The sequence below is a fragment of the Lampetra fluviatilis genome, chromosome 43 (assembly GCF_964198595.1).
Source record: "Lampetra fluviatilis chromosome 43, kcLamFluv1.1, whole genome shotgun sequence".
NCBI classification, from domain to species: Eukaryota; Metazoa; Chordata; class Hyperoartia; order Petromyzontiformes; family Petromyzontidae; genus Lampetra; species Lampetra fluviatilis.
The window spans coordinates 9,033,485-9,052,550 of NC_136317.1; the positions used below are offsets into that span (position 1 = coordinate 9,033,485).

The 19,066-nt window shown below is 50.1% G+C and overlaps 1 protein-coding gene across 1 annotated transcript in view; it reads left to right on the forward strand.

Annotated features, from left to right (window-relative positions):
• The window catches only part of LOC144947108 (integral membrane protein 2B-like), a 36,676-nt gene extending 17,941 nt beyond the window's left edge, over positions 1-18,735 (forward strand). Inside the window, exons 2-6 of the mRNA XM_078876314.1 lie at positions 7,016-7,150; positions 8,137-8,409; positions 13,388-13,498; positions 14,839-14,986; positions 15,342-18,735. Of these exons, the coding sequence (XP_078732440.1) occupies positions 7,016-7,150; positions 8,137-8,409; positions 13,388-13,498; positions 14,839-14,986; positions 15,342-15,436 (762 nt within the window). The 3' untranslated portion in view covers positions 15,437-18,735. The remainder of the gene's footprint in view (positions 1-7,015; positions 7,151-8,136; positions 8,410-13,387; positions 13,499-14,838; positions 14,987-15,341) is intronic.
• The last annotated feature ends 331 nt before the right edge of the window (positions 18,736-19,066 follow it).

Sequence of the window (19,066 nt, forward strand, 5' to 3'; positions counted from 1 at the left end):
GTGAAGACCGTGAGGGAGATGTGGATAATTTCGGCTGGGGGCGAAAGTAGTCCAGGCAAGATGTGACGAAGGCCCCAGCGGAACCCATTCGTTGACGGACGGTGGGCTGGGCAACACCCCCCTGGCTGGGATCTGATCTCACAAGCTTTTGACTGAGCATCGAACACTTTGACTGCAGTGCCATCAAGCCGTCCTTTAATCAATCCGGCTGTCGTCGTTAGTCGACCGCCGGTATCTGCGATTGAAGCGCTTTTGCGGCGTGCCTGTGTGTGTATGTGTGCTTGTCTGCATCCAAATGAGATTCGCAGCGTTGCACGTAGAGGCCTTGGCTCCAGGCAGTGTTGTTTGCAGGTGAAGTCTCACATCGTGCCGGCCAATCCTGTCCACCACGCCGTCGCTTAAGTGCATTCTAAACCTTTGCACGTTTAAGATCTGGTTTTTCAGGTTACGCAACCGGCAAGGGCAGATTGTGTAACTGGGGGAAATGAGCCAGTGTTTAACTTGTTTATTTTAACAATTACGGTCAGTTCTCCAGCGACTGCAAGTTTGCGTTCTAAGGGAGTCTATAATGCCCTGAGCAGCACGCCGAGCCAGCATCTCCGACATCCGTCCAGGGTTAAAAGGTTTGTGGATGTGATGAGCAGATGACTGCACAAAAACCCTTCCACGTAAATCTTACTGGGTCGCTCGGGGGGGGGGGGTCATCACGGCCATGTCTGAGGGAGGCACTGCGATAGCACCGCCGACACCTCGTCTGGAAGTGTCCAGCTGGCCGCGGTTAAACCGAGTTCTCGAGAAGAAGTCACTTTGATGATCTCCTCTTGGTCGGCAATGATTTTACAAATGCTGTTGTGTACAGGGTGGCCCATCTGTCTTGTGACACCCATTTAATTCTATGAAACTTAATACATTTTTAAGTCCACTTTATTTGAAGCAGAAATGACTGTAAAGGCAAAACAAATTAGGGGTTAATTTATTGGGGGTCACAAGACATCTGGACCACCCTGTACATTTTTATTCAATCTGTCCTGGCCCAGCTCTCGAGATAGCGGCTGTTTCGGCATCTGCGGATTGTTTAATCCGTTTCATTAATTGATTTATATCATTGGCCTCGGCTTTGCAGCTTCCTCCCTTGTCCGCTGCCTCTCGTGCAGCCTGGCATCACCCGACCTTGACTCCAGAGGCGTGTCCAGCAGCTCTCTCTCTTTGTTCACTACGCGAGCCCACTTAGGTTCACGGTCAATTTGTATTTAAAGGCCCTCTCGGGGCTTCTCAGTTTTAAGGTTACAGCAGGTTGCTCTTGATGTCACCACACCATGCCAGTGCTTTCGTCCGCTCGATTCCACGCCACGGTGGCTAGGATACGTTAACTACTTCACCTGGTATACAGGAGGGTCGTGAGTTTGATCCGACCCTCACGCCTGTGTATTTGAAGTTTGCATGTTCTCCCCGTGGTCGTGTGAAATGTTCTCCGAGTCTCCCGGTGTTTCCCTCCACATTTATGAATGTGAATTTAGATTATTTGGCTGCTATAAATTTCCACGTGATAAGCCACTTCGTTGAGCTATCATTTGTGGTGGCTTGGTCGCTTCTGAAAAAGAGCTCCACTGCTCAGTGGTCCTTACCTGACAAAATAAAATAGTTATATCGTTTAGTTGTAGGTGTTGCATAACCATCTGAGACCGCCCCCATGATCTGTGCTTAGTCTCATCACCGGCCATTTGCGTTGGGGGGGGGCTTCCCCCCTTGACTTTGGCTCAGCAGCTGTGATTTTTTTCTTAAACTGATTCGTGCCCCCCCCCCCCCCCCGGATCCACAGTGGTGGCCACTTGAACCAAAACCACATTTCTCAGCTTCAAACATCACCAGTCTGGACTTGCAATTGTTTTTTGTAACCCAATGTCTTTCACACTTGTATGGGGGCCGCCCGTGCTTTGAAAGAATGACTTTCTTCCCACTAGTCCTCCCCCAGATGTGCGTCCGGTTCAACTTGAAGCCCGGTCTCCAGATGTTTGCTGTGCCCTACGGACGTGTCGACGTGTCGACATCTGAGCCGTCGGTTTCGCAACAAAAGGACACCACGAACCAGACGGCAGGCGGTCAGGGTTGTGACGCCCCAGTGACAGCTCGCAAATGTCCGGCACCCGACGAATCGCTGAGCCGATTGATAGTTGAACGTAGTCTATCTACTGGAAGCAGCAACTGGTTGTGCAACTGGTTGCAGACACATCCTTGTAGAAGAATGAGTTGCATTCAACCAATGTTTGCAGGTGTCGACCTGACTAAAGGCATTGGAGTGACTTCCAGGAACCTTCAGGGAAACAACAGGGGATTGTAAATTGACTGACGTATGGACGTATGTTGAACTTTTTTCGCACCGTACGTAGCCAACCATGCGAATTGGAGATTATCGCTTTGCTGTGAAACTGTCAGTGTTTACATTGTGCCTGACGGATTTATGAATGTAGTTTCTGCGCTGAGTATAGATTCATAAAATGTTTAAAGCAATATTTTGTTTCTATAATGATGAAACTGAATGACTGCAAGGACTTGACTTCCCGATGCTGATTCCATGGTTATTATTCAGCTGTTGGTTAAATAATTCGATTTAGTTTTTCATGGAGTGATGCAGAACCAAATTGCACGGACATGGCATGGAGAGGCCTTCACGCAGCAGTGGATTAACAAAAGACTCAATATATTTTTCTTTTTTCAAATAATAATTTACAGAGGCAAAGATCCCACCCCCTATAGCTTTTAACAGGCTATGACGGGCAATTTCTATTCGCGAGCACCAATGAAGGCCGACACTACACACGAGAGGGTGGGTGGCCAGCACCATACCTGGCCGTCTTTGTCTCCCCAGTACTGGTGTTTACACACCTCACCAGGTGCTCATTTAAGGCTGACCCGACCCAGGGGAGTCCCACAACCGGTTCAAATAAATAAATGCCACTGTCATTCCGCGTGAGCGGGACTTGAACTTGGGTTGCTGGTATTCGTCCAGTGCATCGTGCGAAAAGACTGCAGCCCACCCATGCCAGACAGACTGCACGATCGCGCAGAGAGAATTGCGTCGATGGCGAAGCGTGGTTGCATATTGTCAACATCGGCCTTGGCGACCTCTCGTCTGGTTTATCTCCTTCAACGTGGTAAAGCGGTCGATGGGATGAATTGACCAAACCGTCAAGCGATCAACTTAAGAGTGGACGAGGAGTGGGCGCCATTCAGATGTGCAGGAGGTGTCCGGTTGGTTTATTGGGGGAATAGATTGATAGCCTGCTCCAATTGACAGGTTAATTGATTGATGAGTTGATTGGTGGCTACTGATGTCTGTGTGTATCAAGTGCACAGTAGGGGGCACAGCTGGTGCATCGGCCAGTCATCTCAGTCAGTTCATCCATGGCACCTGGGTCTGTCCCGTGACCTCCTGCCAGCGGGCGTTCGACACTTCACAAGCACCGTGGTGACGTCACCGTCACTTAGTAGCGAATGGCAGTTGTTGTTGTAGCAAGTGCATTCTGGGCTGGAAAGTGGTGCGTGATTGATTGGTCAATGCAATTTAGGCAAGGAAGCCGTTGACCTTTCTGCGAGTCGATACGTCATCGCTACAATTGGAGGTTACCATTGAAGCTGAAATCAATGATTATTAGTCTCATCTCCACTTATTTGTAATGTCTACCTTTCTATTATCGGTTGCAGCTGTACAACTTGCACCGTCGACAAGAATAAATTGGTGTGCATAGCACGAGATATATATCGGGGACATTGTTTGCACTATCTCTCATCTGTAATGTCTGTTTTTTTATGTACTGCCTGCCTTGTTTATATCGTTTGTCTCCCCTCAGCCATGTCTCATCTGTACTGGCTCATTTGTTTCCTCTCAGATTCCACTTTATCAGTCCTAACAATATCACAAACTTTACACACGCCTTCGTCAACTGCCCTTACATTTGTTAAATTCTCTAAGGATGGACCGACCCCGACCCGGGTGTGAACTTGCACACTTTAGTTTGTGAGCTGCGTGCTGTAATCACAGTGCAGCTCTGCTGTTTGATTAGGGGAATCGGTGCCATGGTGTCCCAAGCAAGTTGGGCCTGGGTGTATGTTTGGGGAGTGGGAGTGTAGCAGTCGGCATGCAGCGCTACGAACCCGGCGACCCGAGTTCGATTCCCGCTCACGGCCAACACCAGTTATGAGTATTTGAACCAGTCCTTGGCCTTCTCAAGGACGACTCAAATGAGTACCTTGTGCGGTGTGTTAACATCGCCGGTTGTGCATTGACTCCACCCGTCATGGCTCCCATGATTGTATACGAACGAGAACCGGTTTGTGGGCCGTCTCTATGGGTTGTTCTGTGGGAAAAAAAAACCTGACATTGGATTGTGGAATTTCTCAAGAACACTGGACATAATTTGAGGATAATAATTAAAAGAATAATTTCAACTTGTAACGCCCCACACAGTCAGTAGTCGCTTGCTTTCAAAGCGAGAGGATGTACTGGCAAAGAGGTCCCATCTGTAGCGGCTCACCCCGAGCTCTCTAAATGCTCTGATCATGCATGTGGTTGATGCAGACATGATTCCTTGCAAAAGGTTTCTATTTTGTGTTCGAAAATCTTAACACCTGTTTTATTGCCAGAAAGGGTAAAAGGTATTCTTAGTTTTTCGTACGTATGTACATTGACAATGTTTTGCACCGTACGTAGCCAACCGCGCTCATCGGAGAATGACTCTGAGGAGCCAGAGACAAGTGGGAAAAGCTGCCATGTGGTGAGCCGGCAGGTACCAACAGTTGCCCAAGCTTTGCGGTCCTCTATATTAAGATGTTTCCAGCCAGTTAATGAGCGTTTAACACACATTGTAGGAAACAGGGGCACCCAGAGAAAATGCATGCATTTGGGGGGTGGGGGGGGCAACACGCTCTATCCCCCCCTACAGAGGGAAATGAGTCCACATTTTCTCGACCACATTCTGGCGAGCCAGCTTACGCCACCTCGACGCCGACGGGAAGAGAGCTGCGCAACATTTGTGCGATCCACCAACCCTCGCTGCTGCTGCCTCCAAAGTGCTGGATTACTATAAACAACTTTTATTTTACCAGGCAAGGCCCCACTGAGCTATATAGCTCTTTTTCAGAAGTGACCTGGCCCCAAATGATAGCTCAACAAAGTGGCTTATTATCACGTGGAAATTTATAGCAGACAAATACTCTAAACACACGTTGATTCTAAATGTCGAGGGAAAAATCGGAGGACCTGGAGCAAAAATCCACGCAACCACTGGGAGAGAGAGACGTGCAAGCTCCAAATATACAGCAGGCGTCAGGGTTGGGATTGAACCGACGACCTCCTGCATACCTGACGAGGTAGTTAACATCTCGCCACCGCGGCGCGCCATTACAGGCCACGTGCAGCGTAGACACCCGCTAGCAGCCGGCAAGGATGGAGTTGCTCTCTTGCCCAACCTGGGACGTTCTGTGTTGGAGGAAACCCACCGATCAAGTTCAAGTTCATTTATTTGGTATAGCCCTGTGAGCCATTCGGCTCTTGAATCGGGTGCAACCGCAACAAACAGAAAACAAAAACATGATCAAGAAAACATCTTAAAGTGACTATGTGCAAACAGAAAATCCAAGAAAAGACAGCAAAATATTGCAGAAAAAGCACCGTACACCAACACTGTGTGCAAAAATCCCAGTGGGATGCAAGTCAAACAACAACAACAACCACAAGACAACTTAGATTAAGGCCATCAGTCTAACACTGTACTACAACAAACAAAAATGGCCAAACCAAAAAACTTTTCGAAAATCACCAAAATAAAGCTATAAAAGCAATGAAACGGTGATCATAGGAACTGTGACCGAATTTTCACAATAAACGACGTAAACATGTACTACCAAACTCTGCAGCCATAGCTGGCTGCATGAATCACTCCACAACAGCAGGAGCATCAGTCGGAGTATCAACATTTTTCAATGCACCTTTAATGCACCATTTTTCAATGCACCGATGCATGCAGCCGTGAGAACACCCACGCCGCGGTACATAGACGACCTGTTCGACACCTGCCTGCTGTACCGACTGATACCAGGAATGGGAAGCAACAAAAGGTGAAAAAGAAGCCTGGTGATAAGTGCTGGTGGTGGGGTTGGTGTTATGGTTTATGGTCTTATTGGTTAGTCTGGTAAGGAGTAGGGTTTGGAATCGACTCTGATTGGCAAGGCATGCTTTTCTTCCTAGCAAGGAGTTGGCCATTGGTTGAGCTAAGCGTGTCATTTAAAGAATAATAATATTTTTACTTGATTGTTTCTGTACACAAAGGCCTGCAGCAGAACGTTGGGTGACAAACAACCGCACGTGGTTGTTTGTGTCTTCCACGCGTCCTGATTGATCGGGGGGTGGACAGTCAATCCGGGGGAACCAAGTGTGTCATTTTTAAGGATGCCTCAATTGAGCACCTTGTGCGGTGTGTCAACATCGCCAGTAGGGAGACAAAGGCGACTGGGCGTAGTGCTGGCCACCCACCGCCTCGTTTGCAATCCTTCATAGGTGATCGCTAACAGCACTTGCCTCAACAGTCTGTTACAAGCTTATATTAGAATCTTTGTCTTTGTGCACTCACATTGTGTTGAGGATGGCCCACACCGGGCTGTCTGATTGGCTAATGCTGAAAGGATGGATTTGCTGAGTGAGTGATTTGCCATGCAGGTGGGAGAGTGACGCCCGGTGCACCGCGCATACGACATCCAGGTTGTGGCGAAAGTGCATTATTGATTTTTTTATCTGGATAATTGGCTCATTGGTTATTTGCCTAACTGATGCGCAAATTGCCTAATTGGCTGAGGTGGTTGCTATTCCAACCAGTGAATTAGTGTATTTTGTAATTTTTCAAACTTTCAATAAATGGCTGACTGGTTAAGCTGCCCGTGTAATCGGACCGCCTGCTTCACCGACGGACTGTCTAATTTATCGACGCGCGATTGTTTTGTCTCGTGTCTCCGCGCGTGCAAGGATGTGGAGGCAGTGGCCGTGAACCCGCGCCGTGCTGGAGGCCGCACCTGGGGCTGGTGCCTGGTGCTGGGGTTGGGGCTCATGCTGGCTGGCCTGGTGGTGGTCGGCTTCTACCTCTACCGCCACTTCATCCCGGTGCGGAGCGGCAGTGGCACCTCCACCCTCATCTCGTTATCCGGCCGCTACTCCTCTTGCCGGCATCCCACCACTACTCCTCGTCTTGTCATCCCACAACTATTCCTCGCCTCGTCATCCCACAACTTCTCATCGCCTTGTTGCGTCTCCTCTCTTCTCCTCGTGTCCCTCCAACCCCCCCTGCCGTTTGTGTCTCGTCCCCTCGTGTGTCCTCTCGTGTATCCCCTTGTGTCTTGTCCACTCGGCTCACCTTCTCACCTCCGTTGGACTTTTGTTTCTCTTCATCGTTCAAGCCTCTTATCATCACACCGTGCCTCATCACTCCTCTTTCATCACTCTGCCTTTGTGCGCCGCGTCTCACGACATCTCACATCTTTTCCCATCTTGACCCCCTCCAAGTCTCATTTCACCTTTTTCTCATCTCTCACCTCGGCTCATCGCCGGTACTGGATGCTAGTGGTTACGCTGCTTGTGACCAATAGGCAACCCACCCCCAACAACCCTCCCCCCCCACCCCCTGCTATCCGCAAGCATCCATATCGACATCTCCTGACATTGGCCAGCGTATGATGGCAGTACAGCAAGTGGGTTAATCTCCATCTGTATGAAGATATCGAGTGTTACCCCCCCCACCCCTCCCCCCGTGCATACGTGGGTTTATTCCGGGCTCTCGGATTTCTCTCCCACGTGCGTGAACACTCTCAAATGGGACTTGGGCTAAAAAAAAACATCCCAATAGAGGACCACAGATCTCGGGGCAGTTGTCGCTAGCGCCACTTCTCGCCGCCTTTCCCCAAGCCGCTCGTCTGTGGTTTCACTCCCAGCGGCGAGCCCCGTTACAAATTCCACTGCAATAGCGGTGGCCGTTGTTTGTTGCCATTGTGTTTTTGTGACACCGAACGAAGCGGTGCACGAATAACGTCTCATCGCCGCCGCTATTATTAACGACCGCCGGCGCCTGCCCTGCCTCCGCCGTCCCCCCGCAGAACTCCCGCATGTTTCACTGTGGCGTGAGCTACATGGACCAGCCGCCGCCTCGCGCCATGTCCCCGGCGGCCGTGGGCTTTGGTCCGCGTCACTACGGCGATGACATCGACGACGACGGAGACGAGTTGATGCTGGGCGGCGGCAACGCGCCCCTGCTGCGCCTGGAAGAGGACGTGGAGTTCGACTTGGACTACTCGGTGTCCCTCATCAACGTGCCCGTGCCCGGCTTCGAGGAGAGTGACCCCGCCGAGATTGTGCACGACTTCCAGCGGGTGGGTTTGCTCGGGACGTCGCGGCGACGGAGGTGTCGCCGCGGAGGAGGTGTGGAGGTGATGCCGGAGGTCGCCGGCTGAGGAGAGTCGACCCGGCGACTTCCGGGGTCGCACGTTCCGGTGTTAGCTGGCCACGTTCTGAGGCTGCAGCCATCCGCCGACCGCTGTTTAAAAGAAATATAACAGCAAAGGCTCTGTGGTCCGGGGGGAGGAGTCTGGGGAGGGATCTGGGGGTGGGGCGGGCGAGGAGATGGGGAACTTGCCCAATTGTTTTAATTCCCGTGCCTCATGGGAGACCGGATCGGAAAAAATGAAGGTGGCAGTCGATTGGGGTGTCTTAAATCCCCCCCCCTCCACTCCGGCCCTCACCCTGTGCACCCAGAGTTATAAATAGGTTCACCGTGGTTAGTTGATAAGCAGGTTGCGTGTGGTTGGGGGTAAAGTGGTGGGTTGGTCTCACTTCTTTTGAGACAGGATACACATTGTGCAAACAAGAAAGTTCCGATGAGGGGTGGTACAAGGACGAATGAGAAACTATTCTCTTAATCGAATTATGGTCCTGAGTTATGGCAGTTTATAGGATCGTGACCGAATTGATTCCTCATCAGGGTCTGAACTCGTGGGCCACTAGTTGTGAGTCACGTACTCTCATCCACTGTTGCCACACAGCCAGATTAACAATTAGGCACTGTCTTAATTTTGGAGCTTTCGTGACTGCAGGAATTATTCTTTGGTTCTGTCGGTAAAGTCACGTATGCTATTATTTAATTTATTATTTTATCTTTATACGTGACTTTACCGAAATAACCAAAGAATAATTAGGCACTGTTTTGGTTACTTTCTGAGAGCAGTATCGATTCCCTCGAGACATAACGGCTCATTAATTCCTCACATTACATGCACTGAGTAATAATCTATTCGTATGTGTTTAAACCCCTCTGTCCCATTGATCCATAATACCATTGGATTATGCGTGTGGACCACATGGGCAAAACCAAGTGAGCTTGGTTAGTGAGGTGGCCCGCTGACTCAAGGGGGCTCAGCAGAGACACGGAGTCAGGTGCCACTGAGAACTTACCGTGGTGGCGAGATGTTAACTACATTGGCTGGTATGCAGCAGGCTGTGGGTTCTATCCCGACCCTGACGCCTGCTGCTGTATATTTGGAGTCTGCGTGTCTCTCTCCCCGTGGTCGAGTGGATTTTTCTCCCCGGTCTTCCGGTTTTTCCATCCACATGTATAAACGTGCGTGTGGAGTATTTGGCCGCTATAAATATCCACGCGAGCTATCATTTGTGGCCATGTAGCTTCTGAAAAAGAGCTACACAGCTCAGTGGGGCTTATCTGGTAAAATAAAAAATTGTTTGCAGTTCACTTTATAGTCTTAAAATCGTGGCTCCAGCCGGGTGCGAACAAACTGCGTTCCCTAGTGTAGCGAATTTATGGTCTAAAACTGTTCACAATTAATCGCGCTTATGCTTTTCAAGACGCTTCCATTGCGTTGTCGGTCAACTTCACAGGTTTCCAGCTCTGCGAAGGAAACATTGTCGCTGTGTCGTACGATGAACAGTCTTTGCAGGGTCTTACGAGCAATGCAGTAGGGGATATCATGGAGTCAACGTGATGATAACACCACCACCTGCTACCTACGCTTTCCACCCTCCGCTCTACCCCGCAGCTGCTGCACATTCGAGATGCGCATGTTTTACGCTTCCACGTTTATGCGAATTTAACGTGAATGTCTCCCCTTTGGTTACGGAGCAGAACGGATGAGATGAGAACAAAGCAGAGAGACCGACAAGGCGTGCCGGACGGGCGGAGCGCACGAGAGCGGTGCAAATCAGACGAGAGTTGATTCTTAATTGAGTCATGGCCTCACATCCCGACATTTGATTACATATCAGGGGTTTTATGCATCATGATTTGTGTACAAAGCAGAAAGCGGGGAATAATCTCTCACGGCTCAAATGTGTAATCTCTGATTAACATTCATCGTTGCCCGGAGGTTCCTCATGGCGAATCATGCATTGTAAAGGTGGGCGCACCGCGAGACGCTGGGTCAACCGAATTACGAGTGCAGGGTGCCCAAAAAGGTGTCATCACGTGGACTCCCCCACCTGTGTTGCGTGTGTTTGGGATAGAGTCATAGAGTGTTTCCCCCTGGCAAGCGTGGGGTTTCTCCGGGTGCTCTGGTTTCCTGCCATGTGCAAACACGATTTAATTGGCCGATGACATCTTCATATATAGAGGGCTGCAGAGCTTGGGTAATTGTTGACACCAGCTCATCGCGTGGCTGCCTTCCTGCTTGTCTGTCGTACCACCTCACGCCTCCCGAGTATTTCTCTACGTGAGCCAGCGAGTGCTGTGCACGCATCACAAGTTGAAATTATTATCCATGATGACGGAGCTTCAATTCTACGGTGCTTTTTACTGGGGTAACGCAGCGACTTGACAATGTGAATATGTTGTCATACGAATCTCATCCCCCCCCTTAATCATCCACATGTTCGCCGTTGTGTTGGCGACACAGGTTCGACAGAATCCCAGGTGTCACCTGGCGATCACTCTGCTTGATACAATAAGCACGTGTGTCCTGCTTGTCATGGAATGGCTGTATGACTCATCTGACTATGGAAGGCATCGAATTAAGCATTGTTTATTTTTTTGCGTGCAAAAGCCTCATGAACATCGAGCAATTAATTATTACTGCTGTGCCACCTCTTTTTACCCATGGCACAGCAGGGAAGTGGATGTAATGCATGGGAACAGAGAAAGGAACAGAGAAAGGGATGGGATGCTGGGAGGGACGTCCCCAAGACGGACAAAGAGGAGGGCACACGGTGCAAAGATGAGCAGCAGGAGGAGAGAAGCAGTGGTGAAGAGGAGGGGGAGGAGAAGGGGCAGAAGGAATGGCTGGGCCCAGGTGTTGGGGATGAGAGGGCGGTGATGATAATGATGAGAGGTGGAGGGGGTGGGAAGAGAGGGAGAAGATATAAGGAGCGTGCAGAAGTGATATGCACGGAGGAGGAGGAGCAGCGGCATCTGTTTTCACAGGGGACTACGGCGGTTAAAGAGGAGGCATTCGGTGTGGGGGATGGCCACACACAAGTCACGTGGTTTGCGGGAGGCTTGAGCTAATATAGATATATATCAGAATATTTATTTAGACGGGAGGAGGAATCCGATGAGCTGTGAATCTCTTTTTCACAGATGTCCAGTATGGGCGGGTCAGCAAGTTACAACAACAGACAGTACAAATGTGACTATTACTTGTCTTCTGCTTCAGGATATTGTTTTGGTGCTACAAAAGCAAAGGCTTTGTCACCTATACCAAAGCTTGCTCTAGGGATATTTAAAAGGCAATCTATATATTCACGGATACGAAGCACAAATTAGGCCGAAGCTGGGGTACTATGGCCATATCTGGGGTGGAGCGCCCAGTTCCTCGAACACACACTGCCCCTGATGGAATTCAACGTAAAGCAACCGGGGTTCGTTGATGATCGAGCACGCACTGGTTCAGTCCGGTCACTCACTCATCGGACGGTCGGCCTTGTTCATGGGGTGCCACGGTGGCGAGGTATTAACTTCCTCGCCTAGTATACAGGAGGTTTTGGGTTCAATCCCAAACCTGATGGCTATACATTTTAAGTTTGCATGTTCTCCCTGTGATCGTGTCGATTTTCCTCCGGGGTCCTCCGTTTTTTTCAACCTTGCAGTTCAATCTGTTGTCTAGATACAAATTTGTCTTAATGTATGCACCTCTGGATATTAATATAATAATAAAGCTGGTAGCCCTGTGCCCAGATCACCCAACAATGCACACGACCATGTCAAATCTCAGAAGCTTAGCGGAGTTGAGCCTGGATAGGGCTTGGATGGGTGGCCGCTATCCACAACAGATTGTTATAAACTGCGGCGGCTACTTGGCGGGTAGCAAGAGGGCAATGCAGCAAGTTCCACTGTTGTACTGCACTCGTGTTCCCGCCACAATGCTCCCAGCTCCCTGTGGTTAGTTTATTATAGTTTTGCTGAGATCACTTGGTTCTCATTTCAGTTCCCATTAACAAAGCTCAGCTTTCACTTCCAGTTCCCGTAAGTAATAATATCACTGGTGTGAAGCTTATTGTGTGCGCGGTCCTGCTTCCTGTTGTGGGTTCTGTGCACACATCTCATTGTGTGTGGGCGCCGCTGTGGGAAGATGTTACCTCTAACTCTCCTGGTATACAGGCGGTCGTGGGTTCGATCCCGACACTGATGTCTGTATATTTGGAGTTTGCATGTCTCTCTCCCCGTGGTCGTGTGGATTTTTCTCCAGGTCGTCCGGTTTTTTCCCTCCATATTTATAATCATTTTGCATTTAGAGTATTTAGCTGCTATAAATTTCCGTGTGTGAAGCCGCTTCGTTGAGCTATCATCTGTGGCCAGGTCCACTTCTGAAGCTACATAGCTCAGTGGGCCTTGCCTGGTAAAATAAAAAAAAGCTTAGTTTAAAAGTTTAAAGTGTGCTCTGCAGTGCCCGCGTGTGTGTTCTGTGTTGTTTCTCGCTCGTGCCCTTGTGCGTGCTCCCCCCCCCCCCGTGTGTGTCAGTGTGTGTACATCCCATGGTTTGTAGGCGCACGCGTCCTGCGGTGTGTTTGTGTAATGTCGGGAGTGATGGCATTGTGGTTATCGCACTGCACTACAAATCCATCCAGCTCTTGACTAACACCATTGAATATTCAAACCGGTCCTCCCCTAGGTCGACTCAGCCTCAAATCGGTGTCTGGTGCAGTGTTTCAACATCACCACTGGGGAGACCAAGGCTCCCGGGTGTAGTACTAACCACCCACCCTCTAGTGTGCCGTGTTGACCTTCAGAAACGCTCTCTAATGGCACTTGCCCCAACAGGCTGTGGAGGCTAACGGGGGATCTTTGTCTTTGTGTGGGTATGTTGTGTGTTGTCTTACTGACACGTGTGCGTGTGTGCGTGTCTGTAGCTGCTGACAGCTTACTACGACGTGAACCTGGGCAAGTGCTACGTCATCGCCCTCAACACGTCCATCGTGATGCCTCCTCGCAACCTCTTTGAACTCATGATTAACATCCGGGTAAGCACCCCACGCAGTTTGTGTGTGTGGATGTGTGTGTGTTTGTGAGTGCGTTTCCTGTGGAGGAGGCTCGTGAAGGACACTGCTACTGGGCAGTTGGAGGCAGACGCCCTCCAGCAACAACTGAGGGCAGATGAGTGATGCTCACAACAACGAGCGGAGTGCCGGGCGGCTAAAACGCAAGTTTGCACAGTAGGGGGCACAGGTGGTTTATCGGCCAGTCATGTCAGGACTTTGTAGGGTGTACGTTGAGATTTATAAGGGCACGGCGTGACTAATAAGGTCTGAATTGGTCTGTAATAAGGTAGGCACTGATAAGGTGTTGATAGGTATGCGACTGCAATGTGTTAGATTCGACTAACAAATGAGAAGACGCCGGAAAGATTATTATTATTTATCTGCATGTTAACCCATGGAAAGTCCTCGCTGCATCTCAATAAATATTTTTGCAACAGAAGGATCCTACCAAGTTTTGCGCAGTAGGGGGCGATGTTGCTGCTGCTGCTGCTGTAGCTACAGCTGGTGGTGCATCTACCAGTGATCTCAGTCAGCCCACCCATGGCACCTGGGTCTGTCCTGTGACCTTCCTGCGGGCGTTTGACACTTCACGTGGCCTTAAAGTGCACATAGCTTGCACAAGCGCCGTGGTGACATCACTGCCAGTTAGTGGTGAATGTCGGTGGTTGTTGTTGTGCGTGGATGTATGCGCAGTGGTGGCGCAGTGCGAGTAGTGACTGACCACCTGGGTTCGATTCCAGTGCATGACTGACATCAGTGGCCCTCCCTCCTCGTTGATCGACTCTGCCTCAAATGAGCCAATACCCGGTGGGGTGTGGAAAAATCTCTACTGGGAAGACAAAGGGGGCCGGACATGGTGGTAGCTGCACCTCCCCCTCGTGTTGCTCATCGTCATTCGTCGGTGGTGAATGGAGTTAAAAAGAACTCGCAAAAAACACCTCTGCGAAAGATCCAACGCAGAAGTTCCCTGGGTTTGAACTTCCACGAAGCTCATGGTCCACCCTAAATCACATCCGCACACACCATGGCAGATGCGGATACCTGATGCACAAATGGAAAATGAAAAACCCTCCAGTAGTGTGCGACTGTGGTCATCCAGAACAGACCGTACAGATGCATAAAGACGCAATGCCCCGAACCACAAATATGAAGGAGACATCATCACAGCAATACACTCCGCTGGCTCCTAAAGTGGTTATCTGGCTTGGACACCTGAATGTGAAATTGTAGTTGTTGCTCTGCATCTACATCAGCCGTACGAATGAAGAATATTCATCGGTGCTCACTTACGGCACTTGCCCCTTTTCATTTTGTCCTTGCAGCGTGGGACCTACCTGCCTCAGACGTACCTGATCCATGAGCAGCTGGTGGTGACGGAGCGGATTGACGACGTGGACGAGCTGGGCTTCTTCATCTTCCGTATGTGCAATGGCAAGCCCACCTTCCGCCTGCAGCGCCGCCCGCAGCCAAGTACGTATGGGGACACGCATGCGGGGATGTGCGGGGATGCACGGGGACACCAGGGAGACACGGGGACACCAGGGAGACACGGGGACACCAGGGAGACACGGGGACACCAGGGAGCATCGTGTGAAATGGTAACGTGGCGGAGGCCAGAATACGAACGCATGGAAAGGAATCCTATCTTGTTTTCTCCAAATGAATTGTGAACACTTTGCAAAGGAAGCTTATTGTCTCATGAGTTCGCGACCCCTTAATGCCAACCCCCATAAAATCTGACCTCGCCTCCGATCTACCCCCCGACCCCCGTCCCCCGTGCCTTCCCCCGTGTGCGTGCGTGTGTCCCCTCGTGTCGGCATGGTAGTGGCGATGGAGAAAAGATCGCTGGAGAACTGCCACAAGATCCGCCACTTTGCCAGCACCATGGTGGTGGAGACGGTGATCTGCGAGCAGGACTGAGCGCCACGTTGCGCCGCGCCATGTCGGGTGGCCGCGGCGCGTGCAGGCGTGCTCACTCACATGTACGCTTACACACGCACGCACGTAAATTCTCTGCTCCCCTTGCGATCCCACGGGGCTTTGGCAGCGCTCCCGAGCTGACGAGAGAAACTCAAGAGGCATGTTTTCCGTCCTCCGCGCCTTTTTTTCTTTGCACATTGCCAGTGATGTGTCGAGCTAAATTACAGGTTTTTACCTACAAATTTTGTATCGCCGCACCTCCAATTAGCATGGTTGGTTACGCACAGTGCGGGAGAAGTTCAATAACATACATATCCGCACCGAGCAGTTTAGATCGCAAAGCTTGTGACTGTGGTCACGTGTGAGTCTACATTCAGCAAATGTAAGGCCTTTTTATATAAAAAAAAAAACATTTTAATTCGTAATTACATTTTTATCACCTCTTTAATTGAACTTTCATCACCATTTTTATCCCAGTTGTGTTTATTTTTTTATTCGTCTCACGAATTTTGTTCCCCGCGTCACGTTCAACTCCGCTTGCTGTGGAAAATTCCGCGTTCTGGTGGGGCCTGGTCTCAAAAGAACCATCCGACTAAGGCGGTACTCATTTTATGACCCCCTTCCCGTAGTGCTAATAGGGCCGAGTCGACCCTGTCCGCCGGGTTACGACCTCTCCCCTTGAATTTGTTCTGGAACTGAGACACTTTGACTTCTAACGGCGACACTTTGCGCAATAGAACCATTGTCTCCAAACGCCTCCCGTGGTCCGCGCTGTGCGCGCGCGAGCGTTGTGCGGGGCAGAGGGCAGCGTGAGAAGTTTTGCTGCGTCGCTCGGGGGCGCTGCTGTCTCTCCCCTAGATTCCAGTGTTGCGTACCTACGCATTGGCATACGTGCTTGCGTGTGTGTGCTTGCGCGTGTGTGCTTGCGTTTGTTTTCCAACTCTGCTCCACTCTCCCGTCCTGTCCCGTAAGAATCGATGTAACTCTTTTTAGCGACACAGCCATTTGTTTTGCACTATAATCCCTGCGTGATTGTCACTTTTAATTTTCCGGCCGTTCTCACCTCTGTCTCCTTGCCCCTCTCCCCCTCTCCCGACAACTGATCTCTATATATATTTTTTCTTTTAACTATCTCCATAGTCCATCAGGTGTTGAGTTGCTAGCTTACATTTGATGATACACTGTACTCTCTGCATCATCGATCGGTAGTCGTTTGGTGGGGTGTCCATGCGCGCGTTGTCGTTGCTCTTTAGGCACGTGATGTAATCGTCCTCTCTCTCCAAAAGCGATTGGCCGCTACGCCGAGCCGCTCCATCGCCCCCCCCCCCCCCCCGTAGTCGTCGGCTTCTTTAGCGCCACGTTTCAACGTCTTCAAGCTCCACCCCCCCCCCCCCCATCGGCTTCGGCCAGTGGCGGGCGCAGAGTCCGGGACGCGTTGGGTACGCTCCGGGCACGCTCTGGGCTCTGTCCGCGATTCGATTTAGAATACAAACGCAGCGGACACTTCATAGGAAGAACACATTTTGATGTTTTAAGCTGTGCTTTTACTATTAACACGTAGTTTTGAGGATGGATATATATAAAAAATGTGTTTTATTTGTGTTTTCAGTCAAAAGAGGCTTGTGTGTGTGTGCGCGTGTTTTATTCGTGCTCCAGAGGTGTGTGTGTGTAGGCGGTTCTGCAATTCTGGAGTCAAAGCGGCTTGCAAAGCAAACTCGGCTTGGGCATCTGACACTTTGCAATTGGGCGCCTGTATCGGGGCAACTGATGCATTTCAGTCCAATTGAATAATCAAAGTCTCGTCTGCCAGGAATAGCCAATTGCTTTTACCCTCGCTAGTATTCGTGCATACATCTGCTAATATGAATTAAAAGACAAAGATCCCCCCCATATAGCCTGAACAGACTGTTGGGGTACGTGCTGTTAGCGAGCACCTGTGAATGCCGGCACGGCACACGAGGGGGTGGTTGGCCAACACCACGTCCGACCGCCTTTGTCTCCCGAGTGGTGATGTTTACACAGGCCACACCAGGTACACATTTGAGGTTGAGTCGACCCAGGGGAGGCCCAAGACCGGTTCAGGTAATCGTCACTGGTGTTGGCCGTGAGCGGGTATCGAACTCGGGTCACCGGGTTCGTAGCGCTAACCGCTACACCACCGCTCCCCAAGCTAATAGGAATACCACACCACACCCATCCAGGCCATCGCTGACGTCGCCACTTTTTTGGGACTCGCTCATCGCCAAACCTGGCGGCGAGTTTTACTGGAATTTACGAAACGCCACTTTCGCGTCGCTGTTGTTCTGACGGCGGGAAAGGGTCGGTGTTTAAATCACTTCAGCGATATGCGTAGTTAAATGCACAGGAAGGGAGGGGGGTGTTTGTCTCATCGTGGCGAGCGTTCCTCATCATCCGATGCTAGGGAGCCGCGTGATACCGCATTTCCCCCACCGCCACCACCACCACAGATTGCCCAGCGCTGTAGTTGAGACGAGAGGGTTCTGATTCTAAACAGCTGCTCTCTGTGCCAGTCGGCAACTTCGGGAATTAGAAGGAATTAGGGGTTTTCTTTTTAATTAAGCGCACGTGGTCTTGCTAATTAATCCAGGGAAATAGTGTTGCATAAATATTATACACATGTACCTTAATACAGTAGAGCGTTGGTTAAGAATCCTAACACGTAGATACGTTTTAAGATATATCCGTTAAGAATACATGATTTGTGTTGGTTCCACTTATTCTGATGTCATTTAAATAGGACGTTAATCAAAAACTCGCTCAAGAGTTTTAATTCACTCTGTTCCGTCGCTGCGGCGGTCCATCGTCGTCAGGGATCGCCCCGTAACGTTGTCTGGGCTCGAGGCTGATCCGAACTGGGTGAGCAGCGCTAGTTGGTTTGTCATCTGGCTTTGTTCGCCTGTTGTTTAGGGCCAGCTGGCTAGAATGGGGATTGCAATTCAGTGATCCGGACTTAGTGGGCACCATTGGTTGGTGTGGTCTAGCAGCTACGAGTGATCGTATACGCTTGAGCGCAATATCGGCTAAGTTGTGGTTGTGCTGGCTGGATTAATTGGGCCAGCTGACAAGTTGGTCGGTGCTGGCTGCTGTGAACCACGAGCCGGTTTCATTGGTCGGGACGAGTTGGTGGTGTGATCCGCTTGCCGGGTTGATTGGTTGGGACGAGCTGGATGGCTGATTTGTACACTGATTTGACTTGGACCTTGCCACCTAGCAACAACTCATGTCCCCACATAATAAATGTGTGTGCTCGCTTCATAAATAAACGTTACTTTAATCCACGTAAATTGTCCTGCCTGATTTTATTGAGAGTGCTGCAGAGTTTTGCTTGTCTTGAATGAATGGCTGCTGAAATGATGTACTTCCAGAAAAACACACTTCTTATTTATCCATAATTGAGGTTTTTGTGGGTTTCGTCGTGTAAATATCAGTGTCGTTAAACCCGTCATGTAAACGTAACATGCCAATTCCTTACTAGTTCAGCACACCGGTGTGTTGGGAGAGTAAACCCACAACATTTACAATTTGAGTTCGACGTTTCCCCGGTAAATATAACCAGCCTTACCCGGCGACAACCAAAAAACCCCTCTCATGGATCACATTTGTCGCGAA